General features: G+C 43.4%; 2 protein-coding genes across 5 annotated transcripts in view; both read right to left on the minus strand.

The window, feature by feature from the left end:
• Window positions 1-288: 288 nt before the first annotated feature.
• Window positions 289-16,051, minus strand: CRLS1 (cardiolipin synthase 1). Its single transcript, XM_029072078.2, has 7 exons — window positions 15,729-16,051; window positions 11,328-11,465; window positions 9,066-9,195; window positions 7,466-7,551; window positions 6,240-6,308; window positions 4,180-4,271; window positions 289-1,913 (listed from the first exon to the last, which is right to left on the minus strand). Exons 1-7 carry the CDS (start codon window positions 15,957-15,959, stop codon window positions 1,817-1,819), a joined length of 843 nt encoding a protein of 280 aa, XP_028927911.1. The 5' UTR covers window positions 15,960-16,051; the 3' UTR covers window positions 289-1,816.
• A 6,595-nt stretch (window positions 16,052-22,646) lies between these two features.
• The window catches only part of MCM8 (minichromosome maintenance 8 homologous recombination repair factor), a 30,159-nt gene continuing 28,916 nt past the window's right edge, over window positions 22,647-23,889 (minus strand). For all 4 annotated transcript variants that reach the window (XM_029072248.2, XM_029072247.2, XM_029072249.2 and 1 more), the window contains exon 19: window positions 22,647-23,588. In XM_029072248.2, the coding sequence (XP_028928081.1) occupies window positions 23,496-23,588 (93 nt within the window). In that variant the 3' untranslated portion in view covers window positions 22,647-23,495. The remainder of the gene's footprint in view (window positions 23,589-23,889) is intronic.

Consider the following 23,889-nt stretch of genomic DNA (forward strand, 5'->3'; position numbering starts at 1 on the left):
TAAAATAGTTCCCCCCGCAACCGTCTCTATTCATATAGTGTATTTCTGTTCACACACTAGTGATACCGAAGAGAATAAGAACATTGAATAAACTCGAACTCCTTACCATCATCGGCTTTAAGGCACCTTCTTCAGCTCTTCCCCTTCTACCAACCAGCCCACGTGCTTTCCTCTAAACTACACTGCTCCACAGACAGGTAGAGGCACAGACAGAAATACCCCATATACATTCAGAAAAAAATAAGGAATGGTACTTTTCAAATATTTAAACAAACAACAGGCAAGCAGTTTAACTGATCACAGCTTTTTAATAACTTTATTAAAAAACTCAACAGATAAATTACAAAGAGCTGGAACATAGTATCCCACTAATGGGTCACTTCAACCAGCCTGAGAACCTGGCTTCTCTGTTCATGATCTATATGGCAGCATTTAAAAAAAAAATACACTTTCCAAACAGAAAGTTTTAAATACCTAAGCAGAAAGAAATGAAATCAGCTAGGCAGACCAGTGAATTCCAGTTACCAAATATTCCATCTTCCTTTCCAAAAGTGTTGACAAAATAAGACTACCAGAAGGTAACAAATTTTTCTAATTCCATAAAACACCTTTAAATAAGCATGCTTTCAGCCCAAAACATAACTGAATTTCAAACAGCAGTCGGGACTTCGAACTTTTTAACACATCAGCATTAATCCCTAGTCTGTTTAAATGGGAAAATGATAATAGTGGCCCAATCTGAAGCACCTTAAACTTCAGATATGAGAAATAGAGCTCATATCTAGGAAGATCAAGACTAAGATTTTATATTTTTGATCCTATAGGGAAAACATAAATGACTGCTGATTGGTGAACCATGGAACCTTCATAACTAGAGATACCATTTTCCTTGACAAAACTGACCAAGAATGTGGCCTAGCTCCCTTTCCCCAGTGAAATACAGTCATGTATTTCACCAACTAAAATGCTCGCCTAGAGTTAAACATCTTCTCCTGGAAATGGAAATACTGGTAAAGTTGAGACACTTTCCAGGAATTTTTTAGAGTCTTTCCCATGGACAAGCTGGTATAATATCACATGACTTTACAGAAACACAATGGGGACAAAATATATAATTTTACCATTTCCATCACTAAGTAGAATGTGAACAGGTCCTCAGACCCAAGCATAATTCTGTTACTCATTACTCCTGTATATAAATTTGAGGCCGCTGACTTTGGAAGACTTCGTTAACCATACATGCCATTTTGTGCTTGATTTTCTTTAACTCAACATTTAATTTTAGAAACTCTTTATAAAATAAATTCAACATTAATCAGGTCAACAGAGGTTGAAGCATAAATCAATTACTTTTGACATCGTTAGGTGAACTGAATTATGTTAGCGGTCAGAGTTGTGGAAGACAAAATTGGTGGTTCAAGCTAAGTAGAGGATGCACAGCCTCTGTCTTTGTAATTTTCCTTAACTTTCACTGACCTCTTAATAAGGTGCTTTACCCATCCAAATTCTACTATTATAAAAGAGGATTTGGACAAAGATTTAATTTCTCTGAGATGCCTCAAATACAATGAAAAAATACTAAGCTGTCAAGAGTAGCTGGATTGTAAACAACATTAAGAAACTTATAGAATTCTACATCACTATTTATTTGCAATTTGTTTGAAAATACAAGGGAAATTCCATATATACAACATGATTGAACTTCGTTTGGATGCATGGTTTAAATTGACAAGTCCTTTCCAAACCAAACCCCAGAAGAATGAGCTGTCAGATTGTTTGCACCAAAGCCGGTCTACAGTGTCCTTCTGTTTCCCTGCTAATCACGCTGGAGGCTCTTGATTACCTGCACGGTTTTCCGGCCATAATGATAATAACTGTAGGCTGATGCAGTTGTGGTGAAAGCTGTAATGCACCTTTTGGAGTAGGAGAGGAAAAAGTCTTAATATTTGAATCTCAAGAAGTCAATATGTAATCAAACACTTTTTCAGTGCACCAAATAAGCTCAATCGATGATATTCATTGAGCTCTTACTGCGTGGAGTTTTGTACTAAGCAGTCGGGAGAATACATCATCACAGAGTTGGTAGACACAATCCCTGCCCCCAGTGAGCACACTATCTAGTGGATGAGCTTACAAAAGAAAACTTAATTTTCCCCCACAAATGTGCAGATAAAATGAGTTTAGATGCTCAATCAGCATGAGGCAATGTGAGATTTTTGTTGTTTTGCCGGAAGTGTCCGATGAGAATCCACTTGAGGGAAGTCACCCCTTAGCATCAAACCCCCGAGTCTGGGGAGAGCAAGCAGCAGGCAGTCGGGGCTGACAACGGCAGAGCCGAAAGCCACTGTTCCCAGCGACACGTACACGCTAGTGGGGAGGACACCCAGTCTCCTAGAAGGCAGAGCTGCATTCTCAGAAAGCCTCGAGCTCTAGTCCTCGTCAGTCCCGACCTCGGGGCACCCGCGCGGCTTCTTCGCTATCGCAGCGGGCCGAGTCCCAACAGGCTTGCATTGTCGGGAAGACATCCCCTCCTCAGGCCTTTGCAACAGGTTTGCCCCATCCCCCTCTCTATGCCACATGGACAGCGAGAAGGATAACCTGGATTTTCTCCAATACAGAGCCCGCGGACCATACCGACTACACAAAAGTCCCAGGCTCTACTGGTACCGGTCAACCCAAGCTTGTAGGAAAAGTAAGGCAGCTATGAGACCCAGTGAAATGGGAGCATTAGTGATACAGATAAAGGAATTAAGTTTTAACAAAATAAACCTTTTAACCAATGATGGTGACCAGGCTGTGGGCAATGCTCTCCTTTTGATCATTTTCCAAAGCCCCCGGATGGTTCCACTCTGTTACACGATCCTCCCTGTCTCCAAGAATCAACTAGCTGTTATTCCCCTACTTCCCCATCTTTGACTTAGGGAACTGGGTAAGATGGCAGCTAGTTAATTAAAATATTTTAACTTATTACATTAAATTATTACATTAACTTATTACCCACTAATACACTGGTCAAGGCTTGTAAGTGTTACAGAATAGCTTCTTTCAAAAATTAAAACCAGTGAGCATTTCATGTCAGCAGGCAAGGAGCACAATGGGCCTGCTTTGGTGGACACTTTAGCGGAATAATTTTCTTTAAATGAAAAAAGCCCAGTGCATTTATACTTCTTTAAAGACAGAAATTCAAATGTCTCTTTAATTTTTGGTTAAAAAAAGGACACGTGTGAGTACTGTCAGCAAATAAAACAAAGCCAAAGGTTACATTACAACAGCAAGCAGCATGGCTCAGTGGCTTGAAAGTCAGAAGTCATGGGTTCGAATCCTGGCTCTGCCATTTGGCAGCTGTGTGACTGTGGGCAAGTCACTTAACTTCTCTGTGCCTCAGTTACCTCATCTGTAAAATGGGGATTAACTGCGAGCCTCACATGGGACAACCTGATCACCCTGTATCTACCCTAGCACTTAGGACAGTGCTCTGCAAATAGTAAGTGCTTAACAAATTCCAACATTATTATTAAGTGTTCAATAAATGCGAGAAGCAGCATGGTTTAGTGGAAAGAGCACAAACTTGGAAGTCAGAGGATGTGGATTCTAATCTCTGCTCTGCCACTTCTGATGTGTGACCTTGCGCAAGCCACTTAACTTCTCTGTGCTTCAGTTCCCTCATCTATAAAATGGGAATTGAGCACCCCACATGGGACAACCTGATTATCCTCCATCTACTCCGCTGCTAGAGAAGCAGCGTGGCTCAGTGGAAAGAGGCCAGGCTTGGGAATCAGAGGTCATGGTTTCAAATCCCGGCTCTGCCACTTGTCTGCTGTGTGACTTTGGGCAAGCCACGTCACTTCTCGGTGCCTCAGTTACCTCATCTGTAAAATGGGGATGAAGACTGAGCCTCATGTGGGACAACCTGATTACCCTGTATCTACCCCAGCACTTAGAACAGTGCTCAGCACATAGTAAGCGCTTAACAAAAACCAACATCATTATTATTATTACCGCAGTGCTTGGCACATAATAAGCACTTAAATACCATAATTATTATTATCTCTTGCTTCAGGTGAATGAAACAATATTCCTAATATGCAGTAGTTCCAGCACCACAGAAGAGGTCATTATAAGGAAAAAAAAAAAAGAGATATTAAAACTTCACATTAAACATATAAACATTTAGCTTACCAAAGTATCTGGAGATAAATGCTGTCAACATAATTGAAAACTGGAGCTGCTAAAGATGCTGCCACTAGGATTAACTGAACTGCTGTGTTCACCTAGGGAAAAATTATTTTAAGTTATAAACTAAAGCACCCGCAGATACAGCATTTATTCAACGTTAAGTCGCCTATAAAGTTGGATAATCAACTTAATATTTATTGAGCACTAAGTGATGTCAAAATCTCTACCTTTTAGGAGCTTTTCAGAGATTAAAAACTCATTCTTAGACCACTAAGACATTTTGGTTCCCAACACTTACATAATGTTCCAAAACTCAATTACTGCACAGTGGGTTTTGTTTTAGATTTGGGGATGGATTAGGCCAGTCTACCTTCCTTTCATAAATTATGATTACTATAAAGATTTGTGTCAAGCATCAAGTCTGCTCACTCTAGACTCAAATGACTATTTGAGGGTGCAGAGAAGCACCTCCAGATAAAAAACGTGCAATGTGTTTTTCACAAGAGCACCCTGAGCCCTCAACCATGTATAATATGGCTCTAAAGACACAGAGACTTAGGGAACTTAGTAGGGGAGGGAACTTAGTGGGGGCAGGATCTGTCCTGTTACCAACTCTACAACCAAGTGAGGGCAAGAGAGGAGAGCATCCTAAAGGCTCTCTATGCCCCTTTTCTAAGTTGTGAAACAATCACAACCCCCTGCTTTATCAGGATGTTGTGGGGACAGAATGAGGATAATAGTGAAAGTTTGATAGCACTTTAAAAAAATTAAAGTTTTGGAAAAATCTGAGATGTTATCCTTGGATGTGATGTTCTGACATTTCCCGCATGGACCTCCTTCAAGCCAGTTGGTGAGAAGCAGCATGGCTTAGTGGAAAGAGCCCGGGCTTGGGAGTCAGACGTCGTGGGTTTTAATCCCGGCTCTGCCACTTGTCACCTGTGTGACTTTGGGTGAGTCCCTTAATTTCTCTGTGACTCAGTTACCTCATCTGTAAAATAGGGATTAAGACTGGGAGAGCCCCAGGTGGGACAACCTGATTACCTTGTATCTACCCTATCATTTAGAACAGTGCTTTGGCATGTAGTAAGTGCTTAATAAATACCACTATTATTATTATTTGGCCAGATATAGAGAATTTTGAAAAAGCCCAATGTTTACGATCTCCCAACCAGACCAAAAGGGACTGAAGCCTGCCATCAGGATCTTTTTTAAAACTAGGGAAGGCGGTAGCAGGTGCCAGAGACTTCCCTAAATCCTTGAGGAGTTTAAGGATTTCTCCCTCCAAGAACTGTGTACAACTACTTTTATATTTTAATGGACTGCTGATAGTTATTTTGTAATGCACTTTTACCTTTGTGTGACTCATCACCCCCATTTAGATTGTAAGTAAACCAGTGTTAATCTATTTGCCTTGCAATCACCCCAGTATCTGCACATATGCTTAATACTATGTTTTAATAATAATTATGGTATTTAAGCACTTATTACGCTCCAAGCACCGGTCTAAAGACTGGGGTGGAAACAAGCTAATTAGATGGTCCCAAGTGGGGCTCAGAGTCTTAATCCCCATTTTACAGTTGAGGTAACAGGCACGAAAGTGAAACGACTTGTCCAAGGTCACACGGCAGGCAAGTGGAGTCAGGATTCAAACCCATATCCTGACTCCCAAGCCCATGCTACTTCTCGTGATTCTTGTGAATCACACACATTCACAAATTTATCCAAATCCTCTGTGAACCCACTGGTATATTCTGCCTGTCCAACTTCCTGGGTAAACAAATTTCACATTCTTATCACTCGCTAGGCAACTCCTGTCACCATCCTCAGGCTTAAATGAATGTAAATCACCTCATCTGGGCGCTGAAGACAATTCTGTACTCATCCTCTCAATCATGACCTCTCTTCTCAGAGGGAAGAGTCTCAACCCTTTCAGTCTAACCTCATAGAGAAGTTTCCACATTGCCCTGATCATTTGGATGTCCTTATTTCCTCTAGCTTTTTTAATATCCTTTATTGCGTGTCAAAAGAACACAAATACAGAACTGCCACTTACTCCACCTTACCTTGCTGATGAATGTTGGTTTTAACCTAGCAGTGGCATAGCAGGGATTGAAGTATCTAGAAAGTGTTCGCTGCAAAATTGCGGGGTGGGAGGAGGAGGGGAAGAGGAGAGAAACAGTAAAACAATGTAATGAGTTGCATGTTTTTTTCCATACTTCTAGAAAGTCAGTTACTGAGAGCATTACTTAAAGAGAATAGAATTTGGATTCATTGAAGTCTTTGAGAAGTTAATTGGAGAGTCAGTGATATCTAGTAATGTGTTAAAAAGTCACCAGAATCTGGATTTGTCAATCTATAATACAACATCGCTAAAATTCACCCCTTCCTCTCCATCCCAACTGCAACCACATTAATGTACGCACTTATCCTATCCCGTCTTGATTATTGCAGCAGCCTCCTCGCTGACCTTCCTGCCTCTTGCCTCTCCCCATTCCAGTCCATACTCCACGCTGCTGACTGGATCATTTTCCTTCAGAAACTTCAGATCACATTTCCCCACTCCTCAAAAAATGTCAGTGGTTCCCCAAACACCTCCATAACAAAACAAAAACTCTCCTCACCATTGGCTTTAAAAGTACTTAATCACCTTGCCCCGTCCTACCTCACCTCACTGCTCTCCTATAATGCAGGCTTCACACTACGTTCTTCTAATGCTAACCTTCTCATACCTCGATCTCATCTATCTCGTCACTGACCTCTCGCCCACATCCCACCTCTGGCCTGGGATGTCCTCCCTCCTCAAATCAGACAGATAACTGCTCTCTCTTCACTTAAAACTTCGCTCTGAACTGCTCTTCACTTTAAAGCCTTATGAAGGCACATCTCCTCCAAAAAGCCTTCCCTAACTAAGCCCTCCTCTTCTCCGTCACCCTAAAATGCTCCCTTCATTCATCCTTCAATTCCCACATCACCTATCTATAGATCTGTAATTTATCTATTTATGTATATTAATGTCTGTTTCCTCCTCTAGACTGTAAGCTAATTGTGGGCAGGGAATGTGTCTGTTTTGTACTCTCCTAGGTGCTTCGTATAGTGCTTTGCACACAGTAAGCCCTCAATAAATATGACTGAATACATATGAATCTGTACAAAGAAATGATTTTATGGACAATCTTCTTGAAGAGGTTTTAGTGCTTTCCACAGCAAATCATTAGTTATGTTGCACTGGGCTTTCCCTATACTTAGGGAACAACAATCTCACTTTGAAACAAAACAAGTTTTTACTCACTGGTGGTGACAGAGTTCTGTATCTGATATAAAATACGGCAGCAATTAAGACGATGTCTCTTGAAATAATCATGTATGTGAGTGGAACTGAAAAATCAAAAGTAAAAATAGGATTAACCATTTGGCTTATGAAAAAACTTTAGCGCATCCACAAATATACTAAATCTACATGGAAGATACTTTTGACAGTCACACACTTGGAGCAAGTCACAAATGTAACCTGAAAATTTCCAGGAAATCAGAATTCTCAATGTATTTGTTTTCCTCTACTACGAACACCAATTTAAGAATGCACTTAAACAACGGCTGCATAATGTGCACAGCGGTGAAGTTGCAATAAGTCCCTTTTCTCATACGCTCGGTTTTATCCCGTGAGAGTTAAGGTCTTGATGAAGCCATGGTTATAATATGCGCAGTTTGACCAACGTGTCACATGCTGGCCAAAGCTGTGTCTTTCAACACTGCATCACATTTATCCCAACAATTTCTTCCCAATGGGAGCTATTTTTACCCCCACTTTTACAGGTGAAGAAACTGAAGCTCAAATAAGTGACTCACGGTCACATACGGCCAAGTGGTGGATTGGGACTAGAAACCAGATCTCCCGATTCCCAGGCGCTTGCTCTTCCCACTACACGAGGCATCTCCCGAGGAGGGGATAGATGCAGAGGTGGTTTTCAAAAGCGAGCTGGGCGGCAGAATGAGTAGAGACTGAAGAAGGGCCCTTTGGTTGGTGTTGGCCGTAGTGCCGGACGAGCGTCCGCTGCCATGTTCAACTCCCATGGCCTCCCGCCTTCTCTCCCCTCCCAGTGCTTCCGGGTTCTAGACAAAGGGGTACCGGACCCTCTTGGAGCCCTGGTCCCTACCTGGCCACGTCTCCCGGAGGCCGGGATCTTTGGAGATTGGAGGCTGAAGGTGCCTTGCTTTAAGTGAGGCATCACATGCTCACTCATCCAAAGAGCCTGAGGTAAAATCTGTTAAAGGGCTGTCATCGTGGCTGTCACCGGTAAGAGCGGTGACATCATTGAAAAGACATCATTAAGCTCTGCCAGATTTCATTCTACACGGAGAAGCCCGTTTGGCCCCCAACCCCTTGGACTCTGCCCAAAACCTCCCCTACCCTTTCAGTCTCCTCTCAGTCCTTTAAGATTTCACACCATGGGGAGGCCTTTCTCAATTTTAAAAATGAAACATAGCGTGGCCTAGCGAATAGAGTGTAGACCTGGGAGTCAGAGAACCTGGGTTCTCCTCCTGGTTCTGCCACTTGTCTGTTTTGTGACCTGGGCAAGTCATTTCACTTCTCTGTGCCACAGTTACCTCACCAGTAGAATGGGGATGAAGAACATCAGTCCTATATGGACCAGGGACAGTGTCCAACCCAATTATCTTATATCTACCCTAGCACTTTGTAGTGCCTGACACAGAAAGTGCTTAACAGATGTCATTAAAAAATAATACTATTTGCGTTTCACAGGACAATGACAAAGAGATTCAAGTTACTTTAGGAGAAAAATATTCCTTCAAATTTTTTTTGCAATTGACCACAGGGGAGATTTTCCAGAAACTAAAAGACTGCTTAATATTCCTTACATAGCTCTTACCTGGAATAAGATCTGCACAAGTCAGGCTGACATAGAGGATACTGATAAGTATTTTATCAGCAAGCGGGTCAAGGGCACTTCCCAAAGCAGATTTCTGATTGGCCCAATTTCTAGCAATAAATCCATCCAGCTGTAAACAAGATGGATTTTACAAAATCAATTGTTTTCTGAAGAGAGCAACAAAACAACCTGCCTAGACCAAAATGTGGATGTTACACGGGGACATTTTAAACAGAAGTTATTTCATCTAAAAAGTTAAATTATGTTAGTGATCCTAATCAAGATCAAAACTATTTCTTCCTGAACCTCAAATAGGAGACCCTCAATTTCCAATTCCCTAGCTGACTTGGAAATGAACCCAATCCATGACATTAAATATCTGGATAATCCCTCCAGACCAGCGTTCCGATGTCCTACTCCATTTGCCAAATGCCAATTCAAAAATACCCTCCCATCCTTTCCCCTCCAACTCCTAGAAAGAGATTGGGCGCCAGCCAAAATGGCCCCAATTTCTCCTGCAACAGAAACCCAGGCAAAGCTCTGCACCTGGAGAAGTCCAAACCACACTCTGGCTAGGGGATCAGCTAGGGGAACCCAGTAATCACAGCGGGGACCTCCAGATGCCTCGTTTTTGTGGTATCCCCAAAAGCCAGACTAACCGAGATCTAAGGTTTCAAGACCCGGAGAATAATCGAGCTTCCAAAGTATCTGGTGCGACATTTATCAAATTCAGTCTAAACCAGGTTAATGTGGAGAGCCCACCTTGTAATCGGAGGCAGAGCGGTAAACTAAAAGTAAAGCCAAAGACAACATCAAAAGGCAGAGCAGAGAGGCCCTCTGCCCAGTGGTATTTGTATTTGACTAGTGAGCTCTGCCAGTATGTGTCAGGGCCTGGAACGGGGGCAAGAGAAAGTTTTCTCGGCAACAGCAAACCCTCAGTGACAAACTCCCTTCCGCTCTAACACAAGTTATAACGACTTCTCTCAACCTTTTTCCTTACAATACTGTAAGCAACTTACAACTAACCTTTTCAAAGTCTAAAAGATACTTATAAAGGCTGAGAGTCTCGTCACAGTTTAACTATGGCGAGGGGTTGATATTAACTCATTTGTTTGCCCATTACACAGAGGTTAAAAAAGTGCAAAATTAAACTGATTGGCTCTGCTTACGAGCAAGAAAAAAAAGAGGGGGTCTATTATATAAAATAAGGCTTTGAATTACTAGATAGGAGTCTAAATGGTTCATTTTTAATATTGCTGTGACTATTGCTCAAGTTATTTAGGTTTTTTAGAGTGCTATATTAACACTGTTCTCATTAAGTGCATAGTTTTAATCAAGTATCACTGCTTGATCTCGAAAAAATAGGGAACAGGAATCAATATTCTCTTTAAGAATAAAGTACATTTTCATGAAGAATGTCAGCCAGCACAAATTCATCAAAATATATGGTGAATTGAGACAAATTTGAGTTCTTATGAACCTTTCCTACTATCTATGCCAGTTTAGTTAATGGAAAAGTGCTATCAATCACGAACTGTTTAAGAGCAGAGTACTAATTTAAGGCCCTCAAAGAAAGGTAGTAAAACCACTTTTTTAAAAAAACAAAAGCAAGCATAATTATTTTCAATATATAATATTACACTGCTTGTCATTTGGTCCAAAACAGATTTAAAGGTCTAGGACCATTAGTGGGCTTATTTATTTTCCTAGGTGACTATATTTGCCTTCTTAATCTCAGGCAATTCTTCTATTTGGGAATGCATACCTGAGATAGCTGGGAGACTGCAGTTCACTTTCTATGTGAAAATGAATTGACATTAAACCAGAAAAGATTTTTGACGACAAAAGGCCACCCTTTACTCTCAGGATGATAAAATATTGGACAAGATCTCTAAAGGAGACTGTAGAGTGTTAATCACTAGAAACGTTTAAGGGTAAGGGGGAGAAATGGCAGATCATCTGCCCAAGTCAGTTTCACATTTTACCTGCTCCACTGTGAGCTTCTTGAGGAATGAAGACTGGGTCCAATCTAAATATCTTGTATCTACTCCACCATTCAGTGCAGTGCTTGACACATAATAAGCGCTTATATACTACAGGGATTACTGAGACAGGGAGCTGGAAAAAAATACTCTCTCAAGATCCCTCTCAAATATTATTGTGAAAATAATGTGGTGTGACTTCAGACCCAAGTACCCTTTATATAAATGAACATTTTTCTGCAAGCATTTACCAAAATCCAAGTGAGTTTTTACAACTTACCAAATCCGTTATTCCAGCTAAAGCAAAAACTCCTAGTGCCACATTAAAGTCTTCTTCAATAATCAAATAGCCCAGAACCGGGGCCAACCCAATTCTTGCCAGTGATAAGAAATTTGGGATTGTCCACGGATTTTCATACTACAAAAACAAAAAACACATGGAAAGCTTTTAAGTAAAATTAATAAGTTTATTTGGTTCATAGCTTATATCAAGTTCTCTCAGCAGATAACTATTTCTTTAAGGATGCACATCAGTGAAGTGCCATGTGATTAGAAGCCCATAGGAGTGGCAATTTTAGAGCCCATCATGGTCTCCTGCACCCAGGGCCCAGCTAAGAGCTAAACTACCTTCGATATGACTTGATATTGGAGAGGGAGAGGAGAGAAAGGGAGAGAGAGAGAAACAAAGAGAAATGAGTCTGATGATGGTCTGGGCTGACATATCCTATTGCAAATGCACAGTTACCCCTGGGGCTGCTGGCAAGTGGGACTCCATTAAAGCACGGGACAAGGGCCCGTCCCAAGTACAGAACTGCCATAAAAGTTCAATAGCTATTTAACCACCGGACAACTGCTCCCCATGCATCCAAATGGCTACCACCTACTTCAAGCTCATCGAATCCCAATCGACTATTATCTCAGCCTCTTCACTGGATCGCCCTGCTTCTCCCCCTTCGGTCAGTACTACACAAGCTGCACAAATCACCTTCCTCAAGTGTTGCTTTGTGCAACAGGGTTGTGAGAGAGACCACAGAAGGAAGAGGCAGGGCAGTGGAGAAGCTGACGCTCTGATTGAGACCTGACAAGAGCTGGAACCAGAAGGGTAGCTTTTTTGGGTGGAAAGGGCACGACTGAGAAATGTTGCGGAGGAAGAAGTGAAATTTTAGCGGTTGGTAAGTGTGGGATCTGAAGTCAGCAGTTGTGTACACAACCCTAGCCTAAACAGAATAAAGTGGGCATATCTCACCATATAGCAGAAGAGACACACTAAAATCATTTAGAAAGGGGCAAGAAGGAAAAGGCATTCGGGGGGGTGCAAAAGTGCTGAAGGGGCAGTTGGGGGAAGAGAAATGAAGCTGGAAAGGGCTTTGAAGATAGGGAGAACTGAAGGACAGTGAGAAGGTCAAGGATAATAAAAAGGTTGCTGGCTGTGGAGACATGGAGAATGACGGTATGAGACAGATGGGAAGATTAGGAGGAAAGATGAGAAATTCAATTTTAGACGTATTACAGTTCAGGGAGCGGAGGCAAGAATGGAAAGGGTTTGCTTTTCGTATATACAGTTCCCAGGCGAGATACTTATTAAATTACTAAACATTAAAGCTAATTTCAGACTACTCAAGCAGCAAAGATATAAACCCAAAGAAAATTAAAGAAACATCTCAGATTTCCCAACCTACGGCATACTACTGGAGGTCAGCAACTTCGGCAACCAGCTAGCAGGATGTCTGAGCCACTGATGAGGACTAGAGGTCTTCAGCATGGATGTGGCTACTTCCACCCATGACACCTGATTTAAGCTACTGACAGGTCATTCTTGTAGAAGTCATATCAACTAAGCCTCACTGTAATTGTTTCACCAAAGATTCTGGCATACAAGTAGCTAAGAACCGATTTAGGACTAGTTAATATTTAAGCAGGTTAAAAAGAGAGAGAGAGAGTAATCTGGTCTTTGCTTGATTCTCAAAGAAGGCCAGTAAAAGCAACCAATCTCACTGACTGCTTAACTTGTGAGAAGAAAAATTTGATTACATAGAGTCACCAAAAGGGAAGTCAGCTATTACATCAAATCTTGAAAATGTTTCCAATGGGCTAAAAATAATTATCTTGCCTTGGAATATGACTATGAAAGGCCTAATTTAGAAGGGAGCATAGCCTTTCAGTCAAAATTAGGTTAACCCTTTCTTCCACTAGCCCCCACCCCAAATCCTTAGACATTATCAACATCACTGTCCCCGCAACTTTAAGGGAGAGAAGTCAACAAATAAAGCAAAAGCAGATGTCAAAGGGTCCTGATAGCTAGATAATTTGTTGGTCTCCAAGGAGGACGAAGTGCCTTCGAGCCAGACATTCACTGACACTTTTAAGTAAAGAGGAATATTTTCAAGTTCAACGATGGCCACCTGCTTGCGTTTGGAGGGTGTGGGAGAAGCCTTCTAGGAGACTGTAAAAGCACTACCAAGCCAAATGCTTCTGAACTGCTACGTCTGTATCTACTGTATGGCTTAGCACAGTGCTTGGCACAGAGTAAGCGCTCGATACAGAGGATCAGACAATGAATGATGTTGCCGAACCGTCCATTTCAAGCGCTCAGTCCAGCGCTCTACCCAGAGTAAGGCCTCGATACAGAGGATTAGACTGAATGATGTTGCCGAATTGTCCATTCCAAGCGCCTAGTGCAGTGCTCTGCACAGAGTAAGCGCTCGATACGGATTAGACTGATGTTGCTGAAATAGAGGATTAGAATGGACGATGTTGCCGGAATGTCCATTCCAAGCGTTCAGTCCAGTGCTCTGCACAGAGTAAGCGCTCGATACAGAGGATTAGAATGAACGATGTTGCCGAACTGTCCATTCCAAGCGCTCAGTCCAGTGCTCTCCCCAGAGCAGGCGCTCGATACGGAGGATTAGGCTGAATGATGCTGCTGAAACAAAGGACTGAATGAATGATGTTGCTAAAACAGAGGATGAGAATGAATGATGTTGCCGAACTGTCCATTCCAAGCGCTCGGTCCAGTGCTCTGCACAGGGTAAGCGCTCGATACAGAGATTCAGACTGAATGAATGATGCTGCTGAACCGTCCATTCCAAGCGCTCGGTCCAGTGCTCTGCACAGGGTAAGCGCTCGATACAGAGATTCAGACTGAATGAATGATGCTGCTGAACCGTCCATTCCAAGCGCTCGGTCCAGTGCTCTGCACAGGGTAAGCGCTCGATACAGAGATTTAGACTGAATGATGTTGCTGAACTGTCCGTTCCAAACGCACGGTCCAGTGCTCTGCACAGGGTAAGCGCTCGATACAGAGATTTAGACTGAATGATGTTGCTGAACTGTCCGTTCCAAACGCACGGTCCAGTGCTCTGCACAGGGTAAGCGCTCGATACAGAGATTTAGACTGATGTTGTTGAACTGTCCATTCCAAGCGCTCGGTCCAGTGCTCTGCATAGAGTAGGCGGGTGATACAGAGGATTACAATGAATGATGCTGCCGAACTATCCATTCCAAGCGCTCAGTCGGGTGCTCTGCAGAGAGTCTGCGCTCAGTAAGCTCGGGAAGCAGCATGGCTCAGTGGAAAAGAGCTTGGGCTTCAGAGTCAGAGGTCATGAGTTCGACTCCCGGCTCTGCCACTTGTCAGCTGTTAGACTGTAGGCAAGGCACTTCACTTCTCTGGGCCTCAGTTCCCTCGTCAGAGTCTGGCTCAGTGAAAAGAGCGTGGGCTTCAGAATCAGAGGTCATGGATTCGACTCCTGACACTGCCACTTGTCAGCTCTGTGACTGTGGGCAAGTCACTTCACTTCTCTGTGCCTCAGTTCCCTCATCTGTAAAATGGGGATTATCTGTGAGCCTCACGTGGGACAACCCGATGACCCTGTATCTGCCCCAGCGCTTAGAACAGTGCTCTGCCCAGAATAAGCGTTTAACAAATACCAACATTATTATTAAAATGGGATTAACTGGGAGCCTCACGTGGGACCACCTGATGACCCTGTCTCTCCCCCAGGGCTTAGAACAGTGCTCTGCCCATAGTAAGCGCTTAACCAATACCAACATTATTAAAATGGGGATTAACTGGGAGCCTCACATGGGACCACCTGATGACCCTGTATCTGCCCCAGCGCTTAGACCAGTGCTCTGCCCAGAATAAGCACTTAACCAATACCAACATTATTATTAAAATAGGACTTAACTGTGAGCCTCACGTGGGACCACCTGAGGACTCTGTCTCTCCCCCAGCGCTTAGAACAGTGCTCTGCCCAGAGGAAGCGCTTAACAAATACTAACATTGTTATTAAAATGGGGATTCACTGGGAGCCTCACATGGGACCACCTGATGACCTTGTCTCTCCCCAAGCGCTTAGAACAGTGCTCTGCCCAGAGGAAGCACTTAACCAATACCAACATTATTATTAAAATGGGGATTAACTGGGAACCTCACGTGGGACCACCTATTGACCCTGTCTTTCCCCCAGCGCTTAGAACAGCGCTCTGCCCAGAGGAAGCGCTTAACAAATACTAACATTGTTATTAAAATGGGGATTCACTGGGAGCCTCACATGGGACCACCTGATGACCCTGTCTCTCCCCCAGCGCTTAGAACAGCGCTCTGCCCAGAGGAAGCGCTTAACAAATACCAACATTATTAAGGAGGATTGAATGAAGGGAGGGGCGGTTAAGGACCTACCAAGTTAAAAGCGGTCTGTGCGGGCGCCCGTCGGGGTTCGGGGCCGCGTCCGTCCCGATCGGCGCTCGCACCTTGCGCACAACGTCCGGGCCCCGGGAGCAGGAGCGGGGGGAAGGGGCGGCAGCGCGGAGGGAGGAGGCCCGAGCGGCAGGGCGGAGCGGGGCCTCCCCAGGCCCGCCGGCCTCCCTTCAGGACGCCCCAGGCCCCCCGGCCCAGCCAGCCGGCCAGCATGGCCCCCACCGCCGCCGCCGCCGCCGCCTCAGCGTCCCGCCCGCTCCGCCATGGCGGCCGAGCCGCCGGGCCCCCCCCCCCGCCCCGCCTCGGAGGAGGAGGAGGCCGCGCCACCGCCCGCTCACCGCGCTTTTACGACATTTTCCAACGCCGACGCCCCCCCCCGCCCGCCGCGAGTGGGCTCGCCTCACCCTCTGCGGACGCCGCGGCGGACGCTACCACTTCGCGGACACGGGGGGGGTGCGGCGGACCCGTCCGGGCGCCCGTCCCCCAGCCGGCCTCCCCCCCTCCCCAGAGAAGGATCAAGGGACCCGGATGGAATGAATGAATGAATGGAAGGCAGCGTGGCTCAGTGGAAAGAGGCCGGGCTTGGGAGTCAGGGGGCGTGGGTTCGAATCCCCACCCCGCCCCCAGTGTCAGCTGGGTGACTTGGGGCAAGTCTCTTCACCTCGACCTCATCTGCAAAATGGAGAGGAAGACTGGGAGCCCCACGTGGGACAACCTCATGACCTTGTATCCCCCCCAGCGCAACCTAGTAAGCGCCCAACAGATGTCACCATTATGATGATTATCCCACCTCTTGGGCTGCAGAAGCTACCCCCCCACCCCAAAAATACCCAAAATAAAAAAACAGATCATCCCATATTAACTCAAATACGGACAAAGCTCTGTGACCAGCCGCCTTTGCCACGAAAGATGAGAAGATTACGGTCATGGCTTCTACCACTTAATAATAATGATGATGGTGATGATAGTTGTTAAACACTATGTGCCTTAAGCTTAAGCACTTGTCCGCCATGTGACCTTGGACAACTGTGTCTTGGGCAACTGGGCCTCAGTGCCCTCATCTGTAAAAGATGGGATGGCGAATGCGAGACCCACGTGGGACAGGGATTGTGTCCAACCAATTTTCTTGGATTCACCCCCGTGCTTGGCACGTGGTAAGCAAGCACTTAATACCTTAAGTATTATTGTCTTTTAGACTGTGAGTATGTTGGTGGGCAGGGGTGATCTCTATCTGAATTGTATATTCCAAGCGCTTAGTACAGTGCTCTGCACACAGTAAGCGCTCAATAAATACAATTGAATGAATGATTTGATGATGATGAGTGATTGTATTTGCACAGATAGGATGTCCGTAGAGGACCACCACCCCCCCCCCCCGACCCGGCCCAGCAAACCAGATTGTCCAGACACTCGCCTAGATACAGAAACCCAACGATAGGTTTCTTTTCTTCCATTCCTTCCCCCCAGACCCCAAAAGCAATACTAAGTAATAGCAAGCCGAGTTCTGGTATGAGTTTCCTCTCCAGCCCGCTCAGATTTTTCTAGCTCACCCTCTAGGCCGTAAACTCATTAAGGACAGGGAAGTGTCCCCTAATTATATTGTAGTGAACTCTCCAACTACTTAGGGTGATCCTTTGCACAAAGTAAGCACTCAATAAATATCATTGATTGATTTATTAGCCCCAGGTGAAAGTTGCAACGGCCAGCGGCCCGACTAATCAAAGATAGGCACATTACAGGTCGCACTATACATCTCAAAACATTGCAGGATAAACTGGGAAAGTAATAATAGGTACCACCTCCTGTCCTAGCTGGCGCTTACGGCGGTGTGGGTGGAAGGGAAATTGTACTCCCTCGGGGACACAGTTTTACTAGCAACTGTGGGAGGCTACAAACATTCCCTCTTCAGGAGGCTCTTGAGGAAACATACTCGGAGCCCTGCCAAACTTTTTGCCAGGTATTATGCTTATGGGGATTAAGACTGTGAACCCCAAGGGGGACAACCTGATCGCCTTGTATCCTCCCCAGCGTTTAGAACGGTGCTTGGCACAGAGTGAGCGCTTAACAAATGCCAATATTATTATTATGACTTGCTGGACTTTGGAAAGCAGCATAGTTTAGTGGAAACGGCAGAGGATGGGAAGTCAGGAGATCTGGGCTCCGAGCCAGGTTCTACCATTTGCCTGCTGTGTGACCTTGGGAAAGTTACTCAACTTCTTTGTTTCTCAGTCTCCTTAAATATCAAATGGGAATAAAATACCTCTTCTCCCTCCAGCTTAGGCTGTAAGGTGTATGGAGGGCAGGAACTGTATCTCATCTGGGTATGCTCTATCTACTCCAGCACTGGGCACGTAGTGAGAATTTAAATACCACATCCAAATACCAAACCCCAGGCCTTCAAGAATTCTAGAGAGCCGCTCCTTCTTCTCTGCCTTACACTCCTCGTTTACACTATTGCTACTTATCATCAAGTTCCTACTGTGTATGCAGAGGAATTAGGTAAGACAATTAAATCAAGAGATGCCACCCAATCCAAACACACAGATGAAATATACATTTTACCTGAATAGAGTTATCCAGCTTGGTACAAACCAAGCTTTATCTGTCCTCTGTCTTTTAGAGCTGGGGTGGGGAGAAAACCAAAGATTTGGTAAAAGACAGTTTAACCAAACTGCTATATAAATGTTGCAGATTAAAACTGCCACTGATTTTAGCACCCCACAGAAGGTGGCAATGGAAAGAGGAGAATTACTTAGCTCTGAATTTTAAAGTAGGAGCAAACCACACCCCCAAATTATTTCAGGTGTTTGAAATAATTTAGTAAACCAGGAGGTACAGATTTAAAACACTGCAGTAGCCAAAATACCTACCAGTTACTATGGCCCTACAGCTGACCTCTCCTGCTCGTGAGGAAATTGCAAGCGTTTCACGAAGCCCAGAGTTTTCTGATGGTTGGTTTCAAATTGTTTGTATTCTAGAATAAACTCGTGTTAACTGCAGGGCAGTTTTGACTCAAAGCTGCATCACTACCATATCTCTGTTAACAAAATGGTGGCTAAGGTTTAACTTTCTCTTAAAACAGGTGGGGGAGGTTGTGATAGTACTTAAGAGGAGGAAGCAGATTTAGGAGTGAAGGCTGAGGAGAAGAAATGGGGTGGAAGAGGGAGGGAGAGAGAATGGAGAGAGACAGTGAAGCCACACGATGGGTTTATTGCTTCTTGCGGTAGTGAACTGGGGTTCTTGATGCCCCACTTATTTGTGTCCCTTTATGGCACTCTGTCCTGAAGTTAGAGCAAAACAAAATTGTTTTGATTGAAAAAATGAAATGCTCTGTTTTGTGAAATCAGTTATATTGAATAAGGTAAAGAAAGGGTTGTTGAGGTCTCCAACTTGTCATAATTTAAAAAATCAAAGCATTCGGGCAAAAATGCAAGTACCATTCTTAAAAGTTGCCTAGTGGGAAGAACGGGGCCAAAGAGATGCACGTTCTAAACCCCATGCCACCACTTCCCGGTTGCGTAACCATGGCTAATCACTTGACTTCTCTGTGCCTGTTTCCTCATCTCTAAAAGGGGGATAAAATACCTGTTGGCCCTCACTCTTAGATGACCAGTTTATCTTCTATCTACCCCATTCTTAGCACAGTGCATTCATTCAATAGTATTTATTGAGCGCTTACTATGTGCAGAGCACTGTACTAAGCGCTTGGGATGAACAAGTCGGCAACAGATAGAGACAGTCCCTGCCATTTGACGGGCTTACAGTCTAATCGGGGGAGACGGACAGACGAGAACAGAGTCAAGGGGAAGAACATCTCGTAAAAACAATGGCAACTAAATAGAATCAAGGCGATGTACAATTCATTAACAAACACATTCCCTGTCCACAACAAGCTTACCGTTTACAGGGCAGGGAACATGCCTACCAACTCTCCCTAGCCCTTAGTACAGTGCTCTGACCCACTAAGTCCTCAGTAAATACTGTCGATTGACCAAGTGCTCATTAAATAATGTTTACTCCTGTTGAACCATTGATTTCTCTCACTCTTTCTTTTCTCCACGACTCTCACATCAACCTTCTTTCACAACCCCTTTATTTCTGTCCTCTCCCCTTTCAGGACCTCCCAGTCACTGCAAATGCCTCACTGCTGATTTGCTTGGCAAATGCATAATCCCTAACTTCCAGGACTCCAACGTACGTAAGGAGTTCTACATGGGTAGGTCCCAGTCTGTGAAATATAAACCCAAAGAACCAGACTAAGCCTGTATTGAGCAGATTTAGATTCAAGCAACCCCTGTCGGCTGTGTGACCTTGGGCAACTCGTTTAACCTCTATGCCTCAGTTTCCTCATCTGTAAAATAGGAATTGAACACCTATTCTCCCTCCTACTTAGGTTGGGCATATGGGGCAGGGACTGGGCTTGATCATATTGTATCTGCCCCAGTGCTTAATAAGTACTTGGCAATTTCCATTATTATTATGACTTTAGTTTTCTTCGTGGTGGCTTTTCTCCCAGTGAGTTGTAAGAAATAAAGCCAGAGCAAAGAAAAAAAAATTCAGTCTGACAGCTCCTGTGGTGACCACTTTGCACTTGATAGCAATGGGTCATCAAACCAGAGAAGGGGGTAATCAGGGAAGCGGCATGGCCTAGTGGCGAGAGCATGGACTTGGGAGTCAGAGGTTGTGGGTTCTAATCCCAGCTGTGCCACTTGTCTGCTGTGTGACCCTGGGCAAGCGGCTTAACTTCCCTATGCCTCAGTTACCTCATCTGTAAAATGGGGATTGAGACTGTGAAGCCCATGTGGGACAGGGATTGGGTCCAACTGATTGCCTTGTATCTACTCCAGTGCTTAGAGCAGTGCTTGGTGCACAGCGCTTTACCAAATGTCACTGTTATCATTACTAATAAACCAAAAGAAATTCTGCATTTGTACCTCTTTTCTCGAAATACAAGTCCCTTACAGTGATTACATCCCTGTATTTACCAACAAACGCACTGAATCTGGGGGGAAGGTTTTGGGGCTGAAAGTGGCAGATGGATCCCAGCTGTATCTCCGGGTGCTTGGTACACAGTGAGAGCTCAACAGATACCGCAATTAATAATAATAATAATAATAATAATGTTGGTATTTGTTAAGCCCTTACTATGTGCAGAGCACTGTTCTAAGCGCTGGGGTAGATACAGGGTCATCAAGTTGTCCCACATAAGGCCACAGTTAATCCCCATTTTACAGATGAGGTCACTGAGGCTCAGAGAAGTTGTGACTTGCCCATGGTCACACAGCTGACAAGTGACAGAGCCAGGAGTCGAACCCATGACCTCTGACTCCGAAGCCCAGGCTCTTTCCACTGAGCCACGCTGCTTCCCCTAATAGGTAACACAACCCTCTCCCTTCCCCTCCCGTCAGTACTGTGCTCATCTGTATATATTTTTTTATTACCCTATTTATTTTGTTAATGATATTTACATCCCCTTGATTCTATTTATCGTGATTATGTTGTCTTGTTTTTGTCTGTGTCGCCCCGATTAGACTGTGAGCCTGTCATTGGGCAGGGGTTGTCTCTCTCTGATGCCAAATTGTCCATTCCAAGCACTTAGTACAGGGCTCTGCACATAGTAAGCGCTCAATAAATACTATTGAATGAATTTGCGCTGCATGTGTTCACGGCCCCAGGTTTGACAGTGGGACAGGGGCGTGTGACTAGGGGGGTTTCTCTTCAACGGGACTTGGGCTGATGATCCTAAACAGGCTGTGTGAGGTCGAGGCTCAGACAGTTGGCCGTAGAGACCTGGAAACTCATCTTCTGGACCCAAATTGTACCAGAGGGTTCTGATTTAGTCCCACCTTGGTTGAATTGGCCCATCCTGTGCTACGAAGTAAAGGAGGTAGGAAAGGGGCCAGAGGAGTTCTGCCCTTTGGCTCCCCTTTCCTTGCCAAGAAATGCTGGACTTGCCTGAAAGGATTGGGCCATTAGCATGAGGCCGGGGCTGGATCGCTGTTGATTTTTCTGTCCTGCATTATCACATCGCTCACCTTTCTCCAGACTGCCGCTGCAGCACATGGAAAACTGCAAAATTGCTCTTTTGCAATAGGGAAAGCTCCTTGGGCGTAAGGGACTATCTTTAGTTTCTGTGGTTCTCTCCCAGCTGAGTGTTCGGTACTCAGGAGGTGTTCAATAAATACTTCTAATGAATTGAATGAGTTATTGTTTCCTACCAATTGGCTATGCCATGCCACTAAGCCTTAAATATTTGGGGTTCAAAATTCGTTGAACCCTGAACTTTGTTAAGACTGTGAGACCTGGGAAGGGAGAACAGAGAAGGCTTGGGCTGGATTGGGCTTTTATAAAGTTGTAAAAAAAAAAAAATGTGATTTTTACATGCCCCTTTCATTGTAGCTTGAATGTTAATCTTATAGGATCCACTATAGTTTCCAAACCCGAAAAATATTGTTTATGGCCTCATTACTTTTCTTTATGCTGTCATCTCACTTATTACATGTTAAAATTAAGCATATTTTGAGGTCCCATTTTTAATGTTTTCTTTCATCTATTCTTCTTACATTTGTCAAATGAATTTTTTTTGGTATCCTATAATTAGAGTGGATTTTTTTTTCATCCTTCCCTTCAATTATTCTCTTTGCTACTAAATCAGTTGCTAAAGCTTTGGCATTCCAGAGACTGGTTTGTATACATAACCTTGCAACGAATCCCAACCTTCTGAGCCGAAATTATGTGCCTGTTAAAAGTGGAACTTTTATATTCTTTTAGGTTCAAATCAAATTATTCAGCATTTGGTTATTCATGGGGTCCAGAAAAGACGATGTTCTGAACTGATGGTAAATTATTCAGTATTTTTGTAATCAGTTACTGGAAAAGAGGACAAAACTGGAGGCAACATTAGCTGAAGCCATGCTCAGTTTTACTAGGCAAAGCAAACTAATGCACAGTAGGAAATTCAGTTTACAGATAGAAGCTTATTTGTCCATTTTTTTAACATAAAAAAGCTTGCATATACATTTTAGTGCTGAACACTCATGTTTAATCAATATCCAACAACACAAAGGACTACAAATATTTTTCATAAATTAAGCCAGTCATCAGTATTTACACTGCCTATTAAAAATATACAAAATAAAAGCTAATATAGTAAACTTAATATATACATATAAAATTTTCCCATTCAAGTGTAAAATGTTAAAGAAAGTCTATAACAAAGTCACCCTGAAAACTCAAGTAAATAACTTTAATTCCCTAAATAAGAAAATAATCATTAAATTTCAAATAAGTTTTCTGAAAGAAACCAAAACTCCTCTAATGCAAAAACTGTTTCATTAGCATTGAACTGTTAGAAATGGGTTTTAATATTTTAGAATACCTGTTGAGATTAATCAGAATCCTTTAAATGGAAAGATTTCTTTCTATCTCTCTTTTGTTGGCTATTTAAGGGGACTGGGGGGAAAAAATGAACACCAAGTTGTCTGCCAGTTCTAGCAACCAAACGTTTGGCTTTCTAGACTTTGCCAACGACAGCGATAGACTGCCATTCATTTTAGGGCAGAATTTCTGTAAGTGGTCTTAACAACTGGCTGTTGGGTCTTTTGGGGATAGTTGTGTATTTTATTAAACTGCCAATAAATATGGATCTAATTCTTATTGGGTACCTTACGTACATTTTAATTTTCCTTTATTTTATTCAATTTATGAGACAACTACACGTCTGAAGATAATGTCATTGAGAAAACCCTTTTACATAGTTTGAAGCTGGTAAATCTTTGGTCCTTTTTTCAAAAGGTAACCTTGGTCATTAAGTGATCCAATGAAGTTTTCAAAATCAGAGACCTACAAGAGAACAAAGAAAGCCTTAATTCATGTAAAGAAGAATTCCACAAGTCAGATCTAAGGCACATTACTATTTCTCCATTAATGCTTTAAAAGAAAAACATTCTTCTAAATTAAGCTTCTTTAGCAAACAGTACTACTAAAAGGCTAACAGAATTCTGGAAAAGTTCACTCAGGTTAATGTCCGCTGAAGAAATCCTATATGATTATATTCACTGACTTAAAGAAGTAAAGTTTAGCTATATAGATTTTAGGTGTTTTTTTTAAGTAGGCAACAAAAGGAAAAACAAATGTCCATGCA

This window comes from Ornithorhynchus anatinus, chromosome 9, assembly GCF_004115215.2.
Source record: "Ornithorhynchus anatinus isolate Pmale09 chromosome 9, mOrnAna1.pri.v4, whole genome shotgun sequence".
NCBI classification, from domain to species: domain Eukaryota; kingdom Metazoa; phylum Chordata; class Mammalia; order Monotremata; family Ornithorhynchidae; genus Ornithorhynchus; species Ornithorhynchus anatinus.

What these genes read in the sequence shown, in the direction of transcription:
- CRLS1 (XM_029072078.2), bottom strand. Translation starts at nt 15,959, where the DNA reads ATGCTGGCCGGCTGGCTGGGCCGGGGGGCCTGGGGCGTCCTGAAGGGA. An exon ending in TAGCTGGAATAACGGATTTG is followed by an intron (nt 9,196 to 11,327) that starts GTAAGTTGTAAA and finishes TCTTGTTTACAG; the next exon opens with CTGGATGGATTTATTGCTAG. An exon ending in AACCAACATTCATCAGCAAG is followed by an intron (nt 4,272 to 6,239) that starts GTAAGGTGGAGT and finishes ATTTTTCCCTAG; the next exon opens with GTGAACACAGCAGTTCAGTT.